Raw genomic sequence first — 14,678 nt, 5'->3', positions numbered from 1 at the left:
GTTTAATTTAACGCGAATAATGTACATAAAAGAGACGCTACTAGTGTGATTCAAATCTGTCATCTGTTTTAATATCCATAACCTAACTAATCACAGCTGACTTTTGTTTTTATTGTAATATGTAATCGGAATCCGGAACGAATGTTTAATAGTTTTAGTTTTGAATTTTAATTTGTGTAGATTGAAACTAAGGGCTTTTACCCTTTACTTTTTTGTAAGTTATTAGAGTTATCTTCGACAATTCAACATTTATCTAAGCTTTAAGATGTCTTTCAAAAGTTCCAGTTAACATGAGTCCTTTAAGTCCTATAATACAAAAGGAATATACTTAATCAATTGATATGGCTTCCAAACAAAATAATCAGGTAATTTATTGTTTTTCTGTTTTATCCTCAAAGTTTTATCTGTATTTATTTCTCTTTCATTGTCCATAATTTAATATGATTTCTCAGTTGAAATTAACCAGTTAACTAAGCCATTGTTCTTGATTATACATAACAGTTTAAATGTTTTGATTCAAATTTCTATTGAATCGTCATGCACAATATCAGGTACCACAAATACATAGTACAAAATCAGAGCCTTCTTGACATTGCCAAGTTTGTCCCAGAAAATGCTTCCCAGAACACAGCAAGTAATAGTACTGAAAATGTGTTACAAGTTAGTAATCAAATTGAAAGTGTCAAGGTACTGCCCAATAAAACTATACATATTGTGCCAAGTGAAAAACGATTAGAGGTAAAAAGCTATGCAATTAAAATTTATTTTGTTTTTGCTCAGTACTTATTAACATGTTTGCAAAGATGGTATATATGGTACATCTGATCTACAACCATATTTGCAGTTGTAAAACATTTTATTAGTAATTTTAGGAAGTACAAGTGTTTTTTCTTTCAATTTGGATATCTTTTTTAACATGACTTTTTTGGCACATGGTGATTGCATTAAATTTTGTTTCATTACTGTGATTGTGTACCTCAGGAGATCCATTGGTATTTTATAACATGTTATTGTTTTTTTTAATTAATTATTTTGATTCAATAAAATCATTGAACTTGATTTTCAGAGAGAGCTACTGAAATATTATACGTGCTTTGTTTGTTTATAGGTATTTCAAAATGTCTCTACCTACATTGTAGTTCTAATTTTTTGCCTGTTTTTATGTGTCTACTACCTTAAAATTAGTTGTTTTTCTTTGTTAACAACAATCTACAACAGTTTGACTTAAAATGAAGTATTTTACCTTATATTTATTGCCGAATGTGTCATTAATAGAACACCATAATTACTATGCTATATACATGGCTGTCAGTTAAGTATTATATGTCCCATTGGTAATAACTCAATTCGGCGTTCTAAAGAAACAAAATATATGAGCATACTACATGTGGCATATGATGGTCATTATAATACTAGTTCATGTACATTCATAAGCAATTCATATAGTTGCAAATATGTTAACTACACATAATGCCTGCTTTTCAAATTCTACAGTTGAAATCTCTGTTAATTAAAGATATATGAAGTTCATTTATTCTATTTGCGCCCTGTGTCGTGTTTTAACTGAATAAAATGAACATTTTCGGACTTTCATATACCATTTCTTTAACCATCTGCATCACATTGGCTTTACACTAACAATATGACAAAACCCAAATTTTTTTTTTCAAATAAGTCTTTAGATGGGTAATATTAACTTTAATTTAAGACGTCATCTAGAGTTAGCAATTTTTTTCCTACCACTTTTCTCCCTGAAAGCAGCAAATAAATCTTGACATCAGTATTTTTTCTTTCATATGTATTCGTTGGACATTTTAACAATATTCGCTTATATGCACTATAATACGCACAATTAATCACCAATTTCCAAAATCTCATGATTTGGGACACGCGAGATTCCTGCTTTAAGACTTAATAAAAAGAGATTTTAAATCATCAATGTTGCCAATAATTTTCGTACATATGTACAAAACCCATAAATTTTTGTTTTTATTATTTTATATATTTATATTACTTACATTTGCATAGTTTTTATTTTATGTTAGGAATATGTTAATCCTCCCCCTCCTCAAGATATATCCAAGGCAGATCTAGGCATCTGGACTGCTTGGGGACACAAAAGCGATCAGGAAGTAGTACGGGAAGCAGCTTTAAAAAAATATGTGCAACTTGCAGTGAAATTTTTGAGCTTTAGGAGAAACATTCAACCTGAAAAGATTGATGAGATTATACACCAAGAGGTTTGAATAACAATTCTCTCCTCTGCACATTAAAAATAAGTTATTTTGTAACCCATTTACGCAGGTTTTTATATGGGTAGAGGAACTTCTGAAAAGAAAACTAATATTTCGAGTTTCTACAGTTTTGGAAAATATTGGTTTAGACCCTATTTCCGAGTTGCGAAACTTATTTTACAAGACCAGAATAGCGGATCAAAGAGAATATATCGGAAAACATTTAAAGAACAAAGAGGCTTTGCCTGACCACTATAATTGTTTATGGAGGTTTTTAGATGTCATTTTGGAAAATAAAATCTTAACACGACAGGATGGTTTGGAGGAAGATAGTATACAATGTTTGGAGCAAAAATCAGAAGCATGGAAGGATTTTGTTGCTGCTAAGCTGTTTTTAGTGACATATGGTGAGTGATTTCAATATAAATTGAAATATTTATATGAGTATAAATTAATGCATTATTTTTAAAACGGTAATAATATCTTATATTGCAAATTAAGTAAGTAGGACTTTATTTACCACAAGCAGGCAACACATAGTACTTTTTATAAGATGTATGTTTTGTAGAGAGTTGATTCTTAAAAGTTTTTGGTGTTTGTCATGGATTATATTAAAAAGGTGTTGGTACCAAATCACGAGAAGGTAAGAGGAGAGGACCTATATGCAACTACTTGAGATTTTATTATTAGTAATGAGAAAACACTTTTATAGATGTAAGGCTTGCTTCTAAATCGACAGAAAATTTTATTGGATGAAATAAAAGAATATTACAATGGTAGACAAAAAAACAATATTGGAAAATTTTTAACAAAACATCCACACACAGGATGTAGGTGTTAAGTACCTAATCAGTCGCAAGTTTCCATAATTGGCAATTTGATTAAAGTAAAATTTTCGAGTAATCTCGGATATCTATACATCGATTCATTATTTTGAGACTTAAAAGATATTTTAAGTCAGACACACAAAATTTAGAAAATCCAAATAAAAGCAACACAAAAATTCCTACTCTGTATACCTGCGAGTTGAGTTTCACTAAAAACATTTTATAGTGATGATTAGATTTACAAAGCGATTAATGAATCAAAAGTTTAACGAGCCTTTTACAGGTTTTTCTGATAAGAAGTTCTACTATATGTTTTATAGGAACGTAGTAGCAGATTTAGCTTAAGAGTATATGCAGATTTTATATTGCTTGACCATGTATAATGCTCATGTACAATCTTGAAATATGAACTTTACTTCTGGAGGGTCTAGATACTTTATTTGTTTTTCAAAAGATGGCCCCAAACAGTTGTATATGACCGGTCCCATTGAAGTATTGCAGTCTGTGTTTTTGCCTCCAATTTTCCATTTATAGGTATAGCTATTTTGGATATGGCAGATATTTAATCAAGTAAAAATAACTCGAGAACATTATTATGGTTTTTCATTCATTCTAGTCCCCCACCTCGACTATTTTCGACTAAATAACACAGAGATATATGAATAATAATAACGTTCCACTCACGACCTCATTAACATTTTCAAATTGGGTTACACTTGTGTTACTTGCAAAAATGCTCTATTATGAGGGTGAACTTTTTCATGAAACTACATTGCAGTGGGTTCGGAGAAGATTTCATATTAAGTTAATAAAATTATAAAATACTTCCATACTTGAAAACATTTTTGTTTTATCTGTTATAGCGTAATCCAGTATTTTACATTAATCACGAGATTTTTACCTTGTTTTCAGATCCTCGCCTAAACACCCAAATAAAATCAGAAGCGTTATGGACCCAACTTCTCTCCACCAACAACACAGATGTACTACAATACTGGATACAAATCGCCTTCTCTTCGAACTTCAATGTTTCAAGCATCGATGAAAATTTAGTAGCTCTTCTAAAATCATACCCCATCACCGATAATATGATTCACATATTGGCCGACTCAAATCTACCTACAGATAGTTTCGAGATAGTTTTAAACGAATTGGCTCGATTTGGAGTATTCATTGAACCAGACAAATCCAGTTTTCTGAAAGTGCTTTCTAGAGTTCAAGCTCTTAATAGCCTTGAAAATATTTACGAGATATTGGGACACAAGTTTTCAAATTTACCATTAGTGAAATTCATTACCATGTTCGTGGAATATTGCCTAGACAATAATTTGTTAGTGGTGCTCAACGAATGCACTTCCAGCTTTGATTTGAGTACTATTCCGAAATTACGAAAGTCTCCACATTTAGATTTGATTATGAACTTTCGTAAGTTGGTGCCTGATTTTGAGGAAGCGCAATTGCGCGAAAACATTCTGATAGTGTCTGAGTACCTTAGCGATGGCGATTTAGATAAGTTCTTCTGTGACAACCCGTTGATATTTCTGTCTTTCTTACTGTTGAATGAAAATATCTCAGTCGAGAAATGCATGGATGAAGGGTCTCTGATGATTAACAATCGCAACGTCATTAACAGCTTTTCTAGTGTGATGAATCGATTTTCGTTGTTGTCTCATTTGTATTCGCGTAAAAAGCACGGGATAGAGTGCCAGATTACTTACCTCGACTTAGTAGAGAAACATTTGAAAATTAACGTCAGGATGGTCTACCAATTCCGATTTGCCAATAAACCATTTCCAGATTTTAATTCTCTTGAGTTGCGCGAAAATGCCTATTCTAAAAAGCTGAATTATACATTTTACTTGAGACAAGGCCGACCCTTTATGGCTTGTAAGCAATTCTACCTGAATTGTTTGAAGAGTTCTGGAAAGATTGACGATAAAGCGAAAAGTTTGGCTCTAAAAAAAGTTTCAAAGATCGCTATGAAAAATTTTCATAATGTCAGTTTAACTGCAAGTTGTGCTGCTTTCTTGGAAGAAATTGGAGTTAGTTCGCAACACCTTAGAATCAGCAATAAAGCTGCTAATATCCTGCTTCATTCAGGGATGGACCAAGACAACGTCATTGCTTTGTTGCTAGCGAACGATTTTCTTGTAATTCAAAACCTCATAGACGAGAATATTGTTAAATTCATTAACTTTACCACCCTAAAAGAATCAGGTAGTGAGTTCATTAAGGCGGTAAACACCTACGAAATTGCAATAAAATTTAGCCGCATGCACAACCTTCCATTACCTGAAAGTTTTTTGAGGAATCTTAGCCAACACAACCTATGGCTTCCTTTCTTGCTTTACGCAGAAATGAAAAACTATCCTGTAATGCAAATAAAGGAGTTATGTTCCCACTTTAAAAACCCTAGCTTACGAGAGCACATTGTTCACAGTGTTATGCACGATATTCATATTGAAAAGCCGAATGTTCTGATGAAGGAGCGAGATTCAAGAAAGTACCTGTTATCGAAGCTTGGAGTGCGTAGAAGTCTGGACTCTCTTGGAGCTAAAGCAGGATCAACAAAATCCAGGATTATGTCAAGTGGAAGCTTGGACGTGAGTGGTGGGTCAGAATTTCTGGAAATTGATATATCAAACACCAAAGCCACGTTGCTGCAGACGCTGATTAGATGTCACAATAGTACTGATCCTCCAAAAGCTCTGTTACAGGCTTGTCAGCTTTACAGGTATCCACTGCTGGCCATTTTAGCGACTAGTTATGAGGTGAGTGTTTTTGTTTGTCGATAATGTGTATACGCTGACCGTACCCGACGAAAAGAGGTATAAGCAATTGGAATTCATGATTATCTCAAAAAGCTTGAACTCAAGTTAAAATTTTGGCATCATACAAGTATTTACTGTAATTCTTATAAAAAAAACCGCAAGCTCCATTTTGAAACAAAAGTAAGCACTGCATATCCAGCATCAGTTGAGATATCATTTTAAATTGGTGCCATTTGTAATGGAGACTCTGAAAAGTTTTTACAAGATTTCTTATTAATCTTCAAAAACAACGTCTTAAAAGTTCGATACGCCAAAATGTTCGGGTAATATACATATACATTCTCCTTTGCAGCCTGACTCAGTGATAACCAATTGGCTTACGTGGCTCGCAGTTTCCACTGATCTCTACGAGGTATTTACAAATTTTGAATCAATTGCAGTCTCCAGTCAGCAAGTTACAGACCTGCTGGACAGTTGCATGAAGAATAGGTTTCCAAAAACTCTTTTCGAGAGCTGCGTTATATTCATACCTGTAAGTGTATCCTATAAGGGTCCTGCAAATGACTAGCTTTTTATGTGAATTGATTGTTTCAGGATAACCCTCTAACACCATTTTGTGATTTCCTTAACAGGGTGATTGATAAGGAGTGTGATTTTGAGTATTTAACTCCAATACTCGACAAATTCAAAGCTCTGAAAAGTCAAAAGCGCGCTAGCGTTTTAAGCCAAACTGATTATGAGCTTACTTATTTGAGAAACAAAATATGGCTGGATCTAACTGCTTTACAGCTACTCTGCTCTGCCCTAATTTATAATACTGAGTCACATTTTGAGCAGCTGGTAATTGTAGATTTGCTTTGCAAAGTTGATATTCAGGCCCACTTTTCTTGTGAAGTACCTAATTTCAAGTGTCTTTCGATTATTTTAAATACCATCTTTACTACTGAAGTGAAACTGAGTGTCGAGGAGTTTTTGGATGCTTCCAAAAACAAAGAGGCGATAGAGAATTGTGTGAGTTCTTTGTTAAAATTCAATCTCTTGGTTGAGGCTCTGAAAGTAGCCGAATGTTCTGGTTTAGACACTGATTTGATAGTCCTCAAGAAATGGCAACACCAGTTTACACTTAGAACAGATTCGCTTGAGGAGTTTCTAAACAAATGTGATGCAGATTTTGATATCCACGCAGTGAAACCTGAATTGGTAATATCATTTTTCAAGGAAAGAGTTAGTGTTGATGATGTAGAACGTTATTACTTGCTGAAATTTTCCCATAAGTGGGCCTCTAAGTACGAATTGCCAAATCGTTATATTTTAGAACGCAAAAAGATTGTTGCTTACATTAAAGTACGCGACGAGAACCAGATTGATATGAAAGAACTTTGTGAAGCGAATAAAATGACTTATAAAGAAATGCTTCAACTTTTGAAAAACATCGAAGAGCCGCAGTCATCGCTCATCTCAGATTATGTTCAAAAACTGGAAAATTTGCTGTCCGAAGCGTTGGATCAGCGGAGATTTTGGCTGGCTTTAAAATTGCAAAGGATGTTCGCTCTTAAGAGCAACGATTTGGATATACTAAAGCTGTGCCATGAGCTGGCGGAAGGTTTAGTGTTGCCACATCAGTTAAATGAAGAGCAGCAGAGCGTTGTTGCTAGATTAAAGGAAATACAGAAGATTACTCTAAGAAGGAGGAGTGCTTATAAAAGTGCTAGCTTTTCTTCCGGTAAGTCCACATATACTTCTTTGGTTAGTATATAATTTACCCTTTCACCATTATTTGATATAGAGACACAAAAATAAACCTATAACGCTATTAGAGCTGTGGAAAAAATGGTACTAACATTCATATTGAAAGATCTCCAACCAATTCAAATTTCCGAGTTTATTGGAATAACCAGATTATAATAATACTGTTTACAATATTGAAATTAATTTCGGGACCAAATGGTAGAGTCAAAGTCAACTAGGAATGTAATTTTTCTGACTTCAGACGCCGGAATAGACCGAATTTTTCAGATTTTGAAGTAACATTTGATTAGGCTCAAAATAGTGCGTCTTTAACTTACTTTATCCAATCCTGTAGATCTCAATGATATGACTTGAATTCGAACTTACTAACATTTTTTTCTATTTTGTAATTGGAGCACGCAATTTTGTTAATTTTTCCATGATTTTACTAATTAAGTTCCACATTCACCAGTGCAGGCCGCCTGTATTCCATCTTAAATATAATTATACGCGTAATATTTTGTTGCAATGTAAAATAATAATCTTGAATGTTTGTAAGAAAGTTTCATTCACCATCGTGCTAAGGTAATAATATAAATATTTCTTGACAAAATGGGAAAGAAAAATGTCTGTATGTTACACCACCAGCATCTTTTATTTTATGGGGTACATGTTAAGTTTTCCTTTTGAGCCTTGTGTTTTCTAAAACTTTCAACTTAAGAACTAAGATAAATTGATTTAAATTATCATATTCGGATTCAAGAAACTATGGTAAAATTTTGTATAGACCTACCCTTTATATTTCTTCCAGAAATCAGCTATTTACAGCTAATAGAAGAAGAACCTGAAGGCACAGATACGAGTGAACACACAACACACACTACTTTAGGTCTCATCCATTCACTAATTGAAAAGTTGGACCACGGTTCAGAGCTAGCCTTTTCAGTTTTCATGAAATACAGAATAAGCTGTAACATTGAAGTGCCATATGAATTAGTTGTGTCCAACACTGATCCTATAAAACTGTTAAAAGACGCTTTAAAAACCGATTGTTCGAATAAACTGGAGGTGGTTCATGATTTTCTGGAGGTGTTTGAATGGACCAAAGAGGATGTAAGTTATATTTTTTAATTCCTTATTATTGAATGTCTATAATTTATGTTTTAAGATTACCGATTTTATATGCGATCAATTCGTCTCAGCTGCTACAAGCTACTCAAAATCAAAAATTGAAATTTTTTCAATGTGGGATATAAAGGTTGTGGAGCAATTCCACTTGATTTTAAGGGTAATTAAAGACGAGAGTTCCACTTTAGGGTATAAGTTATACAATTACGCTAGCGCTGTTCATAAACAACAGGTTCGATCATCTGGAAAGTGCTATAGTTGATAATAAATTTGAGTATGGATATTATTTTCTCTAGGCAACAGCAGATTTGGATTTTAAAATAAGCGAAATGTCCTTGGTAGTTGAATTGTTGATTGCCTCCCATAGCTGTTTCACTGCTGATTGCAATATGGAGGGCATATCAACAATATTAAAAAAATGCCGAGGTGTAATCGATCATTTGTCCAAAGTGCTCAGCTGGAAATTAATTGTCCGACTATTTACTGGTAATACATGTACTAATAAAGCTAATTTACTCTATCACATAAAATTATAGGTATCGGAAGATACACAGAACTTAATTACGTCTTTGACATCCTAAGGAGGAACCAAGAATTCGAATTCCTCCTCAAGGGTTCGAAAAGGGACGGGCAGTTGAAGGCAGCCTGTATCGAATATTTGAAAAAAGCCTGTCCTCAAGACAAACAATTGTATGAATGGGTGGCGATACACTTTAGCATGTATTCGAAAGTGGCTTCATTATGGGAGAGGGAGGCCAATGGTTGTATCAAGAAATTGCTGGCTATTGCCTTAGCCGAAATGCAAAATACCAAGCCCAATTCTAACGAACCCATTGAGTTTTTGGTGCTGACGAAGAGCGATGGAACACATATGTTATTGCATCAGGTATTAGTTTACATATATGTAGATATAAAAAAAATACAAACAAATTTAATGACTTGGGTATAGCCGGTCTTAGGTCTCCACACGCAGTGTGTTGCCAATTTTGAAATCAGTAACGTTTGAATAATCCATTTCAGGTACATGCCTACAATTAACGGGCCTTGGCTTTAGTAATTAAGTTTATGAATGTTTCTCTGTTGTCCTTCAATTATTAGATTGCCATTTTTCTTCTGACTAGCAGCCCCATCTTCTTAGCTATTTTCCATTGCAAATACAAAAATAATTTTGTAACCGAAAGGAATAGTTATAAATCAAAAAGGTTTTCGGGCAGAGACAATTGTTTTTGAATAATCCGTAATTGATATTATAGTTTAACTGACTTAATGATATTTAAATATACGGGGTATCCCAGATATATGAGAAATATTTCGGATTCGTTTAGAATACATTAAAAATATGACAAGTTCTTATATATTTTTTTTACTACAAACTACTTGTATAGAGATATGAACTCCTAAGAGGCACAGTCTGGTGTCGATTGTTTTTGACTAAATTACTAACTAACTTGAACACAGAAATAATTTATGAACATGATGGATATTGGGATCTCAAATGCTTTCAAACAAATTTTGCTTGCTTAGTTAGTCATGAAAGAACCAGTTTTAACAGAATAAAGCCAATTTTTGTATACCGTGTATGATAAAGACAAGGACACAACAATATATTTTTTTTATATTCTCATAATGGTCTGAATCTTCAACTGATAAAAACTGTCCGACAAAGAAAGGCCAAAGTATTGAAGTCGAACGAGCGAAGAGAGCGAACTGCTGCTTCCTTTTTTTATATATAATGACCAATGAAGAGGGTAATTTTTTGTTTCACTCTGTTTCCAATTTTTCCTAAAACCTATGGAGTTTGGTTAGAATTGACCTTGTCAACTATTTAACATAATTCAATAATTGCAGTAGCATTCATTGAGAAATTTATATGCAGTTTTCATTTTTTGAACAGATAGAATACTAATAAGTTCTTATAAGATTCTAAAATATTCTGTAAGACTTATTGTACATTATTGTAAAGAATTTTTTCAAGCTTTTTAAATATTTGAATGGTTTCTCATTAAAAAAATAAATGTTATCACTTTTATAATTTTATATGTTCATTTATTCTAACTGACTACATATTCTAAAAAAATTTTATAAAGAAAGCTTAAATTTTGATACTTAGTTTTTTAAACTCACCGATAAAGTAGATACACATGTTAAAATATAAGGATTAACTGTGTGCTAGTATAAATGGGGTATTTTACCAAAAAATGGACGTTCATAATTTTTGTAGAATTCTGTGCAAATGTGTGCTAATTAAATTACATCTGAGGTCCTATATGAGATATCCCTCGACGGTTTAGCAATCTTCAAGCATTACTTTTGCTATCAAATCACCTAAAATGTTATATTATATATACATACAATACATATATGATTGTATATATAATAATACCAAATAATTTTACTACTAAACTATCTGCCTAACCTATCTAATAACCGGAGCTTACAGATGTATATACATTTATTGTCAAACTCTTACTACCTAGATACATATGTATATCTTAAATTCTATAAGGTGCATATCTAGACGATTTACTCACTTTTCCAATTTTTAGTCCTCCATTCTTCATAGTCTGCTTCATAGTCAAGTTCCTTACAGCTTCAAATATCTGTGGACTTTTGGTAATAATCACTCTCTTTTTGACATTAGAACCAAACAGCTTGGCGCGTTCTTCTCTAGTCACTGCAGCGGACAGCCCAGGTCTTATTAATCGGTTCATAATTTCCTCTTGTTCGCTCTTTACCGCATCATTAACAGCCTGTCTAAGAATTGGATCTCCTTGAATAATTCTTTTGAAGAAGTTCGAACTGTTGCAAGTTGCTAGTAGTGATTTACCATTTAGTAACCTTAATACTATGCACCACATCTCAACTGGCAGAGTTGGGAGCACAACACTCCACGCACTAATAGAAGGTAGCAATTGGTACATATTGACAGCAGAGCAAGTTAACGGATAATGACTCGAGAGAACCGGGAGCCCTCTATTTATACTTGTCTCTAGCTTGATCAGGCGGTACAAATGGGCGGGGCTAAGTTCAATGGAGCGAGGAGCGTCAGTGCGTCGTCTCATTTGTTAAAGTTGTTAAGCGCGCTGTCTGCGCAATTAGCTCTTTGCCTCTAGTTTAAAAGTAATGATAGTTTTAATTATTGAGATTATCAGAAAGGTGTTAACTTTGACCGGCACTAAAAGTTTTGCTGCATATCTTAAAAGTGCTTACAGTGTCTCTCACAAAAGGGTTAGTACTTTTGCTCAATTCTGTTTTTTTATTGCACTATCCGACTATTTTCATTTTTTTAAATTCTGCATAAAATTGAAAATCTCTTCGTACTCTATTGTCAAAGATTCTCGCCTTTTTTACGTTTATACAAAAAATATCACTTAAAAGGTTATATTAAAATTTCTTTACACAAATACCATGCAAGTTAGCGAGTTCAGGCTTTCTGAGACTTATAAAGGAAGAACAGTTTTTTTTTATTGGTGCAAAGTTTTATTACCTTTTCAGCTGTTTTTTTTTCAAATCTTAAAATTTTTGATATTGTAATCCATAAAAACTTTATATTAATATAACTACCATTTTTTTTATCTGACTTCCGTTAGTATGTCAGTTAGCTTACGTTTCATCAATCAAATAATAAAACATTTCAGGAGTATTGTATTCTGGACTTTTTTGGGGACCTCCGAAATTATTGGTGTATCAGATTCCAATTGAAACAGAAGAAATATTGCGTAATAGAATAGTGGATTTATGCAACATCATTCGCAATACTCATGAAATGTTTGAAAGAGTTCATTGGTGGACATATAAACATATGTGAAAACAACATGCAGAATTGTTTAATTTTTTTTCTTATTACTAGAGTTGCTTTGTTTAGGCAATGGACAAATACGTCTCTGCAGCTGAATTCCATTCAAGAGGGGAGAAACTTACTAGCGCCATGAATGCTGTAAAACAAGCAGAATTGCTAGCTCTTCAAAAATCTCTATTGAGGGAAGTCAATATTAATCAAACAGTCCCCTGTTTATTAAACTTGACTGATTCAAAAATTGCCAAACTCATGAACAAAGAATTAAAGTAAGTTTTATTTAGACGTTAATCTTCTGTATTCACTCTAATAATTTTTGTCATTAGCTTCCATCAATCGAACATCCTAGCTCAAGCCTACAGTTTCAGCCCTGATTGGGCTCAAGTCCTCTACGAACAGGCTATTCTCAACACTAATATAACGTATTTTGATCAATTTGTCGAAACTCTAGGAATAACAGATGAAATTATCCAAGATATTGCAAGAAAATTTCTGAGCAGTAATTTGGCAACTGGACAACAGTTGATGAACATCAAACACATATTGGGACTAATAGAATCTCTTCATTTGAAATACAGACTGGCTAGCGAGTTGGGATTTAGCAATTTGGCTTTAGAAGTTATTAATTCCGAGAACATTTTTTATTTGAAGGATACAGTTTGGAAATCTGGATATAAAGGTAAGGGTTTAATTTTTGTTTAGTTTGTAAGTTCTGGTTTAAGGATTCACAAAATATAAGAGAGGCGAGAAAACTTCTACAGTTATGAACTGAGAGTATTTATCTTTAATTTCACTTCACTTAAATAAGTAAAATCAGTATCTAATGCCCTGATAAAGCGCAAAGTGTGAGTTCTGTGGGGTGCAAATTTTTACATAAAATTCTTATAATCCAGTGTAATTTTTAAATAATTATCATAATATATTTATTTTACTACGTTATAAAGTGTAACATTTATTTTCAGGTAATTTCTCCAAAAGTGAAGACTCGTAATAGCATCCTTATCTGGAGATAACTATGTGTGCCTGTAAAATAGAGTAAGGAAAACTGATTTTCGATTTTCTTTAGTTGCAATGTTTTCTGTTCATTTATTTCTTCTTGAAGTTTTTAAAAAATGTGTATTTATCTTAATTCAGAAAACGACTGATCTGACTGTGTTGTAAGGTTAATTGGATCATATGATCCTTTTTTTTATTTCCAAACAAAATTTTAAAAAATGAACAATTAGTCTCAAACGTATAGAACATATTTGTCTTTTCTCTCTTTACTAAGATAAAACCAGGGATTTCTTATTACTACACAACTGTTATTCAACTTTATAATGGAACAAAATGTTACCAAACAGGTCTGTTGCATTTATAGGTTACAGGTATGTTGTTTAGGTCTTACATGTACGAGGACTTATTCTCAAAAAACTAAAAGAAAAAAATGAACTACAATCCACCTCAAATATAGAGAACTTGTTCATTGTTATGACAATTTTTTTGTTTCGCATTTTGCCCACCAAAAGGCCCATTTCATTTTGGAGTTCTGTAGTAATTAAATGAAGAAAAATACGTACAGTATGTTTGAAAAGTAAATTAAGTGTAAAATTATATTTTTAAATACGACCAAATTATAATCTGTGATACTGTTAATAACCTGGTTAATATACATGTATTTATAACTATTAGATAAAATGAGTTTAGTAATTGATCGTTTAATACATACCTAAAATTTAAAATACCATGTGAATATTTTTTTTTTTTATTAGACCAATGAGCCCCATCACTGATATTCCATATGTTCCCATCACGTCCAATTAACACGTTCGGCCACAAACGGTCATCGCATCTCGAGGTAAGTAAGTGTCTCGCCGCCTTCCCGGAACCCATAACCTAATAAGACCCCAAAGAGATATTATGTACATTTAATTAAAGCACAAATAAAGCTCGGCCTACAACCCGACCGTACACGTATATACTTAAGGGACCTCGCCATCAGTAAACACAGTCAACTCACAAAATAAGAAATAAACATGGATCGTGTTAGCGGAGCCGGGATACACAATACGGGAATCAAAGATAAATATCAATCAAGTTATAAGTGGTCATCTGTGTGCATTAACCACATATCTGGGTAATTAACAGGTTGGGTTGAACCTATTTGTGGAGTCAAACGTCCGGACTATAAATGCTGTGTAAATATTGGCCTTCA

General features: G+C 33.0%; 1 protein-coding gene across 4 annotated transcripts; it reads left to right on the top strand.

The window, feature by feature from the left end:
- The first annotated feature begins 239 nt into the window (after positions 1-239).
- On the top strand, positions 240-14,283 carry LOC136417662 (spatacsin). 4 transcript variants are annotated; one of them, XM_066403466.1, is made up of 14 exons: positions 515-738; positions 2,046-2,240; positions 2,305-2,641; positions 3,974-5,832; positions 6,185-6,364; positions 6,427-7,555; positions 8,372-8,673; positions 8,729-8,920; positions 8,985-9,174; positions 9,225-9,574; positions 12,554-12,753; positions 12,811-13,163; positions 13,447-13,519; positions 14,236-14,283. In XM_066403466.1, exons 1-13 carry the CDS (start codon positions 538-540, stop codon positions 13,473-13,475), a joined length of 5,517 nt encoding a protein of 1,838 aa, XP_066259563.1. In that variant the 5' UTR covers positions 515-537; the 3' UTR covers positions 13,476-13,519; positions 14,236-14,283. The 4 variants fall into 4 exon arrangements, with proteins under 4 accessions (XP_066259564.1, XP_066259565.1, XP_066259563.1 ...); XM_066403467.1 differs by lacking the exons at positions 515-738; positions 14,236-14,283 and adding an exon at positions 240-365 and having other exon boundaries at positions 13,447-14,171; XM_066403465.1 differs by lacking the exon at positions 14,236-14,283 and having other exon boundaries at positions 516-738; positions 13,447-14,172.
- Positions 14,284-14,678: the final 395 nt, after the last annotated feature.

The sequence above is a fragment of the Euwallacea similis genome, chromosome 29, assembly GCF_039881205.1.
Source record: "Euwallacea similis isolate ESF13 chromosome 29, ESF131.1, whole genome shotgun sequence".
NCBI lineage: Eukaryota > Metazoa > Arthropoda > Insecta > Coleoptera > Curculionidae > Euwallacea > Euwallacea similis.
Note: the sequence above shows the minus strand (reverse complement) of the source record. Positions and strands in the feature narration are given on the sequence as shown.